The sequence below is a fragment of the Gouania willdenowi genome, chromosome 14, assembly GCF_900634775.1.
Source record: "Gouania willdenowi chromosome 14, fGouWil2.1, whole genome shotgun sequence".
NCBI lineage: Eukaryota > Metazoa > Chordata > Actinopteri > Blenniiformes > Gobiesocidae > Gouania > Gouania willdenowi.
The window spans coordinates 24,156,172-24,169,355 of NC_041057.1; the positions used below are offsets into that span (position 1 = coordinate 24,156,172).

The 13,184-nt window shown below is 43.3% G+C and overlaps 1 protein-coding gene across 3 annotated transcripts; it reads left to right on the plus strand.

Moving 5' to 3' along the window:
- The first annotated feature begins 6,692 nt into the window (after positions 1-6,692).
- Positions 6,693-12,166, plus strand: LOC114476183 (P2Y purinoceptor 3). 3 transcript variants are annotated; one of them, XM_028467518.1, is made up of 3 exons: positions 6,693-7,238; positions 8,277-8,971; positions 10,512-12,166. In XM_028467518.1, the coding sequence occupies exons 2-3, from the start codon at positions 8,571-8,573 to the stop codon at positions 11,389-11,391; spliced, it is 1,281 nt and encodes a 426-aa protein (XP_028323319.1). In that variant the 5' UTR covers positions 6,693-7,238; positions 8,277-8,570; the 3' UTR covers positions 11,392-12,166. The 3 variants fall into 3 exon arrangements, with proteins under 3 accessions (XP_028323319.1, XP_028323318.1, XP_028323320.1); XM_028467517.1 differs by having other exon boundaries at positions 6,693-6,978; positions 7,057-8,971; XM_028467519.1 differs by having other exon boundaries at positions 6,693-6,978.
- Positions 12,167-13,184: the final 1,018 nt, after the last annotated feature.

Genomic DNA, 13,184 nt, shown 5'->3' on the forward strand with positions numbered 1-13,184 from the left:
GCAAATACCGTCCAAAAAATAAAAACAATCCCCCGACAGACTTTTTAATTGCCATTATTTTGGGTTTTCCTAATAATAAAAATTATAACAAAAAAAAATGCAAGTTACCATCTAAATCAAAGGCATCTGACTCATTCTTTAAATAAGAGAGAAAAATAAAAAATTTCCGTCGTACCTGGGGGGAAATAGCAGCTTTTCTTAGAATGTTAACAAAAAAAACACAACACATATTCCCCCAAATAGGGCCATTATGTTCATTGTCTCGACTGTTTGGGGTTAGTGGACAGAAAGAGGAGAACAAAACAAGATGGTGTCACGCCCTCCACCTCTAGCGCCACTTAGGGGCACTGTTTTCCCTGTTTGCTTTTCATTTTGAACCTCCAGTGGTGCTGTGAGTGAGTGGCCTGATTGCTGATGAGTTCCAGCTGCAGGAGGCAATCAACAGTCCATATAAGCGACATCCTAACCATCAGTCAGTGCCAGACCGTGGCTTACTCAGAGCTCAACTCATCCTGCAAGTTTTAGCCAGGTCTCCAGGTCTCCCAGTTAAGTGACCAGGTTGCTAGTCTCGCGTCACAGTGCCAGGTCCCGCTTGTAGCCGCTTCTTTCCCTCCATCTGCACCCGTTAATCCTCCCAGTGTTGCTTCAGCTTACGAGGCTAGAGTTCCTGTCCCAGAAAGGTATGCAGGAAACCTCGGTACCTGTCAGTCCTTAACTCAGCTCAGTTTAATTTTTGAATTGCAACTCTGTACGTACCCCTCTAATTGGTCCCGCATAGCCTTACTTCTTAGTCTCCTTACTGGGTCCGCTAGAGAGTGGGGGGCGGCTGTGTGGGAGAGTCAAAGTTCTGTCACTAACTCGTATGCCTTCTTTGTCCAGGAGATGAAGAAAGTCTTTGACCATCCTGTCAAGGGCAGAGAAGCAGGACGCTGCCTGGGGGGTATCCAGCAGCGGCTTTGCAGTGTGGCCTAATTTGCCATAGAATTCTGGACCATGGTGGCAGAAAGCAGCTGGAATGATGAAGCCCTTCAGAGTGCCTTCTACCGGGCGCTTCAGGACTCCCTCAGGGATGAACTGGCCACTCGGGAGGAGACTCGCAGCCTGGATCAACTCATCTCCCAGGCCATTCGCCTAGACAACCGGCTCAGGGAGAAACTCCGAGAGCATTCAGCCAGGAGCTCGTCTCTCATCTCCACCCGCCAGCCAGTGCAGATGGACCCTCGACCACCTTCTTCCCTTCCCAAGCCCATGCAGATCAGGTGGGCCCAACTCTCGTTCCAGGAGAGAGACAGGCGGCGAGCTGCCAACGCCTGCCTCTACTGTGAAACAACGGGTCATTATGTCGCCACCTGCCCAACCCAACCGAGAAAAGACCAGGCTCACCAGTGACTGAGAGGATACTTCCCCTCAACGCCTCCAGCTACCTGCATCCATCAGTCTGGGCACTCAGACGCTGTCCATCTCCGCCTTAGTGGACTCCAGAGCTGAGGGGAACTTTATTGACAGCAACCTCGTCAAACAACTTGGGATTTCTACAGTCCCTCTGTCATCCCCTCTCAAAGCCTGAGCCCTCAATGGGCTACGCTTGGCCCAGGTTAGTCACAAGACCACTCCTGTTTCCCTGGCCCTCGCCGGTAATCACCAAGAGTCCCTTAGTTTCCACCTCATTAGCCACTCTAATCCTCCCTTAGTCCTTGGATTCCCGAGGTTGAAGTCACATAACCCTCACATTGACTAGGGTAAGGAGAGAGTCATTTCCTGGAGCTCCTTCTGCCATGCCCACTGCCTTCACTTTGCCCTGACTCCCTCAGTTCCTCCTGACCCAGTGCTTCCTGAGCCTGTAGATCTCTTCACAAGGTTTATCATGACCTTTCCCCTGTATTTAGCCGGGATCGGGCCCAGACTCTGCCACCCCACCGCCCTTATGACTGCCCCATTAACTTGCTCCCTGGATCTACGCTGCCCTGCAGTCAGTTGTATAACCTGTCCAGACCCGAACGTTCCTCCATAGAGAAGTACATCAAGGAATCCCTGTCAGTCGGCATTATCCGTCCCTCATTTTCCCCGGTGGGTGCTGGGTTCTTCTTTGTTGACAAGAAAGATGGTTCCTTGAGGCCCTGCATTGACTACAGAGGACTGAACAACATCACAGTTAAGAATGAGTACCCATTACCCCTTATTAGCTCTGCATTCACCCCGCTTCATGGTGCCACAAACTTTACCAAATTGGACATCCGAAACGCCTACCACCTCGTTCGCATCCGTGAGGGAGACGAGTGGAAGACAGCCTTCAATACTCCCTTAGGACACTTCGAGTACCTTGTCATGCCCTTCGGACTTACCAACGCCATGGCTGTTTTCCAACACTTCATGGATGACATCCTCCGTGACATGATCAACCGGTTCGTTTTTGTCTAGATTGACGACACCCTCATCTTTTCCCGTTCTCAGGAGGAGCATGTCAAACATGTGCGTCTGGTCCTAGAGAGGCTTCACGGAAACCGACTTTTTGTTAAGGCTGAGAAATCCGAGTTCATCATCTCGCAAGGAGAGCTAAACATGGATTCGGTAAAGGTCTCCCCAGTCCAGGATTGGCCCGTACAGAAGGACCGCAAACAGCTCCAATGGTTCCTTGGTTTCGCTAATTTCTATCGGAGATTCATCTGGAACTACAGTAAGATAGCTGTCCCTCTCACAGCACTTGCCTCCACCTCCCGGACGTTTACCTGGACCCCAGAGTCTACTCAGACCTTCAGTGAGCTCAAGCTCAGGTTTGTTCCTGCCCCGGTCCTCATTCAACCAGATCTCAGTCTCCAGTTCGTGGTGGAGGTAGACGCCTCGGGCAAAGAGACTAAATTCCCGTCAAGCTCGTTGGACTTTGTTTTTTGGCAGATTTCGCTTCACCCTTACTTACCGCCCTGGTTCTCGTAATGTTAAGCCTGATGCTCTCTCCCGTCAATTCTCCACAGAGAAGCAACCTCCTGAGCCTGAGAACATCCTCCCAAAATCCTGTCTCCTGGCCTCCCTCACCTGGGAGATAGAGAGCCAGGTTCGTCAAGCCCAGAGCCAGCAAGCTGACCCAGGTAATGGACCTCCCAACACCTTGTTCGTCCCTGACTCTATGCGCTCTCAGGTTCTCCAGTGGGTACATTCCTCTCGTGTTACCTGTGATTCTAGAGCTGCCTGCATCCTTGGCGTCCTCCGTCAGAGATTCTGGTGGCCGGCCATGGACCATGACACCCGTGAGTTTGTTGCCACATGTTCCATCTGTGCCCGTAACAAGACAGCTACTCAGCCCAGCTCAGGTCTCCTGCAGCCCCTGCCTGTTCCTAGTCGTCCATGGTCCGACATTGCGGTGGATTTCATCACTGGACTGCCCCCTTTGTATGGAATCAGTTATATATTAATATGCTTTACACCAAATGCGTTTTTTGCGGCACACACGAAGGAGAAGCTAATTGTAGCGGTGTGTGACCACCGGGAGCTGTATGACACGGCTTGTTATTTTAACCAGGACCAGGACCAGGAAGGATTTGGCGTGGAGGAGAAACAGCGAGGAGGTGGGAGCAGCAGGTAAATGTTCTCTCTGTAGTTTTCATCTTTGAAAGTCGGCACTGAGCGAGGATAGCATTAGCTAATGATAGCATTAGCCACTAACACCAGCTTTTTTCACTGATGGTTTATGAGAGGAAAAAAAAGTCAGGAGAACCGTAGTGGGTCAGCTGCAGGAACATCCAAACAGTGGAAATACCCTGTTGTCATGTCCTTTGTCGACCCCTTTGTTTCACCGCGAGAGACGAGCAGCAACATGGGGCAGAGGGTTGAGGAAGACAGGACCGAAAAGTTTGGTCAACCATCAGAGACTGGAGGTTTGTTTATCAGTGCAGACATGTAGAAATATATACCAGGTTAATATTCAGGCCTTTATGTACCACTTCTTCTAGTGGGGGATCTAAATCTAGTATAATGATTTAAAATGTATAGTAATGTGTTTCATATATTGTTTGCTGTCACTCAGAGGTAAACAATCAAATGGGTGATGGAGAAGGACAGGGAGGGGGAACAGATAGTGCTCAGGGAGCAGGAGATGGTGATGATGGTGCTGCAGCAGCATCTCCTGCAGAAACAAGTGCAGCCAAACCATCTGATATGAACATGACAGAAGTTGTTTTGCATTCTGTTATAAATAAAATGTATCTATAAATACTTGGTATATCAGTGATGACAATGTTGATCATTCCCTAATTTAATGTTTAATTAAAATATATCTATGATTTTATTTAAGTAACAGTGACTTGATAATATATATATATATATATATATATATATATATATATATATATATATATATATATATATATATATATATATATTATGTATGTTTGGGGTTTTTTTCAGGAAAAAGAACAAAGAAGAAGCCCAGCCAAGGCCCTCCAAGAGAGGTGGAGCAGCTTATCCTACAGACCTTCAGGAGACCTCCTCCTCACCACCAGCTCTGACTGTGGATGAGATGTTTTTGAGAGACCTGCTTCCTACCCTGCAAAGAGTGCCACCAGAATTTAGGGAACGTTACATTTCAAAGTTATAAACTTCTTGAATATCATCAGGTAACACTAAATTTGGAAAATTTTAATTAGGTTTTTGATTGGGCTGGATGGGCGGCACTCTTTGCATGGCAGGAACCACATTGTGAATAGTTGTTTATACTAGTTTATTATGTAAGTATTATAATATTTAAGTAAATAGTTTGTTTAAAATTGAGGTATTATAATGTTAACATGGTGTTCTTTCAGAATTGTTGATTAAAAACACATTTTGAAGTGTACTTTTGGTTTCTTTTTAATTTCTATCAATGCGTATTAACAGCTATGTGTACACCACATCAAGGTTATTTATTTTATTCATACAAGAATATATAGTTTCTTCATATTGATTCTCTGTGAGAACTTTAATGCCTTGAATTAATTTCAGAGGTGAGGTTTCTTGGATTATTTCTTTCTGGTTAAAAATGAAGCTGACAGACGTTTCTCTCCCCATTCTTCCATATTTATTATACACATATTAATACAGTAAGAAGTTTGCTCTATTGAAGTAGGTGGTTGGCTCTTAAAATAGTCGTTTTGGGTGTGCTGGTGCAATATGTCTAGCCATGGAACAGCTCCTGCAGAGAAGTACAATGTGAAGACCTCTCATCCATAGCTGTTAGCTGTGGTCCTGAAGGAGTCACCTGTGGCCAGGTACCTGCACAGTGAACAACATAGAAAAGCTCAGATCAATTGATAATCAGATACTGTATAATGTGGGTGTGTGTACGTGTGCATAAAAGGGGGAGAGATTAGAGCGAGAACAGGCCTTATCTCCCAGAATGTGTTGCCAGATGACATTAACAGTAGTAAATAACTAATGATTTATGAATTATTAACGAGTTAAAAACAATAAATATTATTAATGAAACAAGCCTTATCTTCCAGAATAGGTCTCCAGAGGACAAAAAAAAAAAAAAGTAAATCATTTATTATAATCATCAACTTTTATTTTAATTGTAATATATTTATGATAAAGATGATAATAAAGCAGGCCTTGTCTCCCAGAATAGGTATCTCCAGAAAACAATAATTTTAATAATTCAGCTTTTAAATTCCCTTGGGATTAATATAGTATCTATCTATCTTTATTGTGTATTTAATGAATCATGGCATCTTCGGTTGCTTATGAAACTTACCGGAGACAGACAGACAGACAGACAGACAGACAGACAGTCGTTCGGCTGCAGAGATGGAGCTCCGGTAGTTAGTATCCTGCCAGGACATCCGTGGGCCAATCCGACCCCGCAGGTCGTCGAATCGGGCGCTGGTCATCCACAGGTACCGCTGGAAGCAATCATCATCCAGGCGTAGCTCCTGAAGCAGGCAGTGAAGCTCACCGAGTTGGATGTGGCGCTGGTTAACCTGAAGCCAGGAAAGCCGACTTTTTTTCCCCTTCCGAGGGTAAGGAGCAGTGAATTGACGGGGGTCCTCCATAGTTGATGGTGGAAACAAACAGAGCCTGGTTGTCGCCGTTTTGGGAGTCTGGTGGGCGGAGCTTCGCTTCAGACGCGAATATGAAGCAAATAGGGAAACATTTTTTAATCCTGCGGAAGGTTTCGCGCGACAGACTTGAACGGTCCCGCAGAAAACGCGTTTGGTGTAAAGGCAGAATTACAGATTGAGGATGACTCCGTTTCTCAATGCTGTCTCTTCTGTCCGCCATTGTAGCGCGTCTTCGTCTTGTTTGAACACTGCAATTGTAAGAAGCCAAATGATAGGCTGAAAGCAAACACACCTGATTGGCTGATGAATCTGTCAATCAGTTTTATCAGCCAATGGTGACGTTCGTTGACCCGCGGCGTCAGGGCAGTCTCAAAATTCACCGCAGAGATTTCTCTCACAAATACACAGAGGTTTCACAGCACAGAAGCGGTTGGTAAATGCACATTCAGCAATTTGCATTATTTGTGGATTTATATTACAAGTGTGCCTCAAAATAATATTTGTGAAACAGATTGCGTGCATTTGTGAATCTGAAATACAACTGCAAAGCAAATATATATTTGTGAAACAGATCGTGTGCATTTGTGAAACAGATCGCGTGCATTTGTGAATAACCCTGCAAGAGTTCATTCAGTATGATACTGACTGTTCTGATTCCATACCTTTGCATGGTAAAACTGCCATCCTGACTGTGGTTGGCCACTGTGGTTGTTTTTATGTATACACACACACACACGCATACATATATCAGATAATCAGCCATTGGTGTGTTGAATGTGTTATCACAAAGTGAAGCTGAGTGACCCCTCCCTCCCTTGCCTCGCTCCTGGATTGGGTTTCCTTCCACCTCTGAGAGAATGACAGCTGATCAATTATTCAGCAGCTCCACTGAAGAGGTCGAAAACCTGCGAGGACGTGCTGAACATTAGAGTCGATGATACATTTCAAAGTAAGGATCTGAACCCACATTTGGATGATCAGAGTATCTCCAAATTGCATTTTTTTGTGTGGTGTTCCTGGTCTGCAGTGGTCAGTGTCCACTGTGTCCAAGAAAGAAGAAGAATTTAACCAGTGATAGGCTCAAAGGCACGTGGGTAGAGATGGTTGGCCTGGATGGTTTCATGCTGGGTCAGATAGAAAGCTGTGAGAAGGTACTGCTTAGTGTCTGAACCATGCAGCAGGGGGCAGCGCTTAACTCAATGGTCTCAGGTATGTAATATGTATACACTTGTATAAATTGACTGGTGGACTGTTTCAGAATTGGTTTTGGATACTGTACATTATTATTATTAAAAGTAATGATGCATTACATTTTATATAGCACTTTTCATAGATACTCAAAGCACTTAACATTGATGTGCATTTCGCACACAGTGGTGGTACGCTACTATTGTAGCCACAGCTGCCCTGTGGCAGACTGATGGAAGCGAAGCTGCCATACTGCGCCATCAGTCCCTCTGACCACCACCACTGATTTTGGCTATTTGTAGGGGTGGGACGATAGACTTAGTTCATGATACGGATAAACTATTACAAAAATGAAAAAAAAAAATTAAATAAAATGCAACTGGAAAAATAACTATGTTTTTACTTTACTTTAACACTGGGCATAATTACTTAACTCAATGGGAATCTAAAAAATTAAAACAAACCATAACAATAGCATTCAGAGAGTGCAAACTTCCACCAAGCACCAAATTAGCACTAAATGCCAAAGTTCTAAATATCTTTGGTAGTTATCTGGATCAGTGATCCTGGTCATGGTAACATGATCTTGTAAGAAATGTTTATCCCCATAAATAACAATACAGATGTATGGGCATCCCGAAAAATCACCAAAATCCAGATGAAACTTGGAGAGGTAATTGAGGAACCACTCCGATATACCCTAGTGAAATGTAACACAGTGAAGGTCGGTCAATTACAAACTGAGATATGACATTTGGAAATTTTTCCAAATATTTTAACATTGCGATAACTTGTCGCACAATGTATTTTACTTTTAGTTAATTTGTGTTTCGGTGATCCTGTTCAGATTTTGGTAATGAACTTAGTCTTTGTTTTAGTGCTCTGTTCTTTTGTTTGTTTTTTTAACTGGTATTGCTGATCTTGGACTAGCTTCAGTTTACGCTGCACCTCAAGTGTGATAAAGAAATGTCTCTTTGATCCATTAACCTTCCACAGGTATTAAACAACTCTTGTTTCTGTCTGTGCTCATTATTTTAACATCTTGTTATTTCCTTACAGAATTATTCAGGCCACCTGTGAAGGCCTGGTTTGAATGACCTTTCACTCTTCAGCAGTTGGAACACGCAGCGTTTCAGGAAGGTTTGGTCAATGATTGAAGGACTAATGGAGTAAGACGGCCTTCATCAGCAAAACACAGACAGTCCTTCCTAAGCAGAAGTGTCTTTCTTTCTGTGCCTTTGGATTGGAGATGTAGGACACACAGATGGATGGAGGACGCCTCCTGATACTCCTGAAATCACACCAGCAAAGACAAACATGGTCAACCTCCACCCACAGTAGCGCTCAGAGTCCATGATGGGAATAAGCCAGGACTCTAGCATTGCTTTGCCCTTTCCTACTCCACCTCCCCCCCCTTCTCCTCCTTTATCATGCAGCATTGACGAGTCCTACAAGTACATCTTCCTGCCTGTCTGCTATTCACTTACTTTTGTTTTCAGCCTCACACTGAACTCTGTGGTGCTGGTCCGCTCCTGTGGCAGTGGAAACCGGCACTGGAACACTTCACTGATCTACATGGTGAACTTGGCATCCACTGACCTTATGTACGGATTGTCACTGCCCTTCCTAGTGGGCAGCTATGTGCTGCGGGATCGCTGGGTTTTTGGGGACTTCATGTGCCGCCTTGTGCGCTTTCTCTTCTACTTCAACCTCTACTGCTCCATCTTCTTCCTCACCTGCATCTCCGTGCACAGGTAGGACAAAACAATTCTAAACCTCCGCCTGACGACATCAAGATTACTCCTGTAGTTAGACTTGTTTGTCCCACAGTCATTTGAAAGCACTTAAAGTGTAACTATGCCCCCAAACGACTTCTTTTCTGATGAGTATATATGTAATTGGGTATTGAATAGTGCTGTTGATTGAGCGTAGTCCAACTCTTAACATTTTAGTCAGTAAAGTATTGTATCTATAATTTGGCGTATTTCGTTGTAAAATGTCCCCTATGTGTTGAACACCGGCTATTACAATTTAATTTTGCTATTGGCTGAGAACGAGATTCTCTGGCATCATTGGACCATTGTGCCTCACAAACAATCATTGTTGGCTCCGCTCCTCCTATAAGAACTAGCACTTGTAGACTCTGCAATCTGTGGTGAGCCGGTTGGACTGAGATAATTGTGAATAGAAAGGTATATTGAGTATTAAGTAGCTAGTTAGCATAGGATGGATTGTTCCTTGAACATTTTTTAGTACAGCTGTGTCTTAACTGCTCCAGGAGCCCCACCCTTAATCAAAGCCATTTTTAATTATCCCCTATGGAAGGTCAGCCAAAACCAGGGGGTTTATTTCCTCTATATTTACTAATAACCAACCAGCCAATTAACAAACTCATTAAATGGTAAATGGAGTTCACTTATTGAGCACCTTATACCACTCACGTAGTCTCAATGCAAGCTATGCTGACACACACACACACACACACACACACACACACACACACACACACACACACACACACACACACACACACACACACACACACACACACACACACACACACACACACAGTGACTGAGCTGCCATGCAAGGCACCAACCCTTCAATGAAGATACTTGTGGTTTAGAGTCTTGCTCACAGAACTTAGGCACATGGATAGGAAGTGCCTGGGATTAAACCACTAACTTTCAAATTCCACAAATCAATAAATCAATTAACCAACCAGGAGTTAACAAACCCACAAATTAGTAAATGAATGAATGATTATTAAACTAGATAACTAATTAAAGCAAGGGGAGCAAATATGTTAGTTTAAAAATGTATTTCCTTGCAGACAAAGATCCCAAGGCTTTTTGGTTTATGTGTCGGAAGTGTCCTTGGGCAAGACACTGCACCTCTAGTTTGCTCCCAATGGTCAACTAGTGTCTTGCGTGGCAAGTCTGTCTAATTGGTGCGTGAATGTGAAAGGGAATGTTTCTATATTGTAAAGCAATTTAAGACTACTTTAGTGGTCATGAAAGCACTGTATGAGTCAAGTTCATTTGCCATGTTAATTATTAGAAGGACACAGTGATTGGTTAAAAATGCTAAAAAAGTTCTGGTAATTAGATATTTTTTTGGTGCAAGGGTACAGACCAATGACTTGTTTCATCAGTGTGGAAAAAACACATCTGGCTCCAGAGCAGAATGTTAAATTGTCTGGCCTAAAACTAAAGCAGTATAACTCGAAAACCTTTGCCAGCCCTAGCTATGCGGTTCAAATAGGAAAGTCTGAAGACTGTCTGTTTTTTACAGGTATCTGGGAATTTGCCATCCAATGAGGACCATCACTCTGGAAAGTAAAAGGGTGGTGAAGCTGACCTGTGCACTGGTCTGGTTGGTGGTCTTTGTCCTTACTTGCCCAATTTTTAGGTTTGCCCAGACTGGAGTTGTGCGGCGTGGTGGTGGACCGTTGGAGGAAGGTGGCAACACAACTGGTGACCTTGAAAGTGGGGGCTATGTTAACTGCTGGGATGACGCCGTGGACGAGGACTTTGCAGACTACGTCCCATACGGAATCGTGCTCCACCTGTTGGGGTTCTTCGTGCCCTTTGTCGTCATCGCCTGGTGCTACTCTCAGGTGGTCCGGACCATCTTCCGCACCCTGCGCTCCCCTCCCAGCTCCATGGAGGGGGGCGAGGATGGTCCTGGGGGAAGCGGAGTTACAGAGGGGGAGCAGACCTCGGTATCTATATCCGGCTCACAGCATTCACATTACGTGCGCCTCAGAAGGAAGTCCATCAAAACCATTGTGACAATCACCCTGCTGTTCGCTCTTTGCTTCCTGCCCTTCCACGTGACACGGACGCTCTTCTTAATGCTGCGCCGTGGCCGGCTCGGTGGCTGCAATGCCATGAAGGCTGTTTCCATATGCTACAAGGTCACTCGCCCACTAGCTTCTTGTAACGCCTGGCTCAATGCTCTGCTCTACTTCCTGACAAGAGAAAAGGGTTCCCCCTGCTGCTGGGCAACAGAGCGCACAGTACGCCGCCACCGTCAGAGTAGATCCCTCTGGTGGCCGCTGAAAATCCTAAAGAAAGATGGAGCAGGAGAGGAGGATCCAGAGATGGCAGAGAGGGTAGAGAGGGAGCTATACAATGAGAATGAGTCCAAATCATCCAGAGTCATTTTCTAAAACAGGGACAATGAATAAGAGGATGCTGAGTCATCCGCTCATCTTTACTTGGTCATGCGTGGCTCGTGCTGACTCATAGCCAGTTTATAAAACAGCAGAATTCAACTATAAGACCAGAGAACCAATTTTTCACTTCATGTATAAGGCCTGAGCTTTGCTGCTTTTTTATAGAAAAGGACAGGCCTGGAGATCCAGGCCGGTAGGGTGACATCAACTGTTTGGATGAAGCAACAACATTTGGACAACTTAGTAGTAAAAAATAAATGTATTTCCAAAAAACCTGAATATAAATAAATATAACCATCACAAGATGGTTTTGCAATATTTGGTTAACAACAGGACTGGACTTCTTTGCTGTCTCCTGTTGGAGGCATTAATCAAAAACAACAGAAATATATAAGCTACAAATGTACAAATTGCTACCAGAAAAAAATATATGTTTAATCAGTATATTTTGGAGTGTTCAAAACTTCCAAACGCCTTACAAAATCAGTCTGCTCAGTCAGAATAGTGAAACAAACATTATTTGTGTCTCCCTGTATACATACATACACATGCACATACATTGCTGTTGATTTTTCTTCAAATGATGAACACAACCAAAGATTGCTGTAATTTGAAAATATGCATATGAAAACAGGAATAATGGGTCAAATACAAAGCTTATTTAATGTGTAATCCTTTGTCAATATAACAATGCTGCATTTTATTTAGAATAGATTTTGTGTGATATCTTTCCATCCTATTATATTCCATAAGTATGTTTTTTTTTCATCCTGCCTGTTAAAATTAAAGTTTACTTATTCATGTTTGTAGACATTTGTGATATTAGATATTAAAGAAAACCAATAGTTTTTGTTTTTTTCTGGATCCTCTTTTGGTGTAATGTGTACTTTAATCCAATTTACAATTAAAAAATGTACATGTGAAACCTGGTCACTGTAACACAGTGACCAAGAAAACATGAAGATTTGTACAGTCTTTGATACTAAATGGGAGGAATAATTCACTAAATCTATTTGATTCACAGCAATAACTGTCAAAGTTTAAGGTTTCAATGTGCGAATGTGCAGAAAACACTACGTAAACATGTTATGTTACACATTTCAGTGAAGCAGACCCACATTTACATTATTATTCTCAGAGCTATTTCATGACTTTTGGGTAATAAGAAAAATTGCAATTTAATTAATGTATTTAACATTTTTATTTGTTATTTATTTTAAGATTTAAGTTTATTTGTAAAAATATTTTCTTTTAGATTTTCACCTTAACCAACTCAGTTGAAGAGGAGAGGCAAAAACCCTCAGAAATACCTGGAGGGAGGTTGTCACATACACTTTCCACCTTTTTCTTCTCCTTTGTGTAATATTGTTTACCTCAATTTTTTCTGGTTTATTTCTTTCTTAAGCCGCGCCCCACAAGAAAACCCCTGGTCTAATAGATTGTTTCCTGCTGATAGGCTTATTTTCTCTTTTACCAGTGAATCTTGTGTAATATGCTGAGTCAAACAAATCTCCAATGTGCCGTGTCTCTACAGCGCCATCTTGTAGTGAACTATCGCCAAAGATATTTTTTTAGGGCTGACCTCATGTTATTGAATGACAGGTCTGGACACGCCTATCATTCATTCATTAAGTCCATACCTGTCAAGTTTTGGATTTGAAAATAAGGAAAATTTTCTGGCACCCACTACCAGCCGTCCCACCAGCCCAACCAAGCTCCAGTATCCCTTATATTTTAAGACAGGTGTACAAGAAATCTAAAATAGCCACTTGTCAACCTCTTACTAA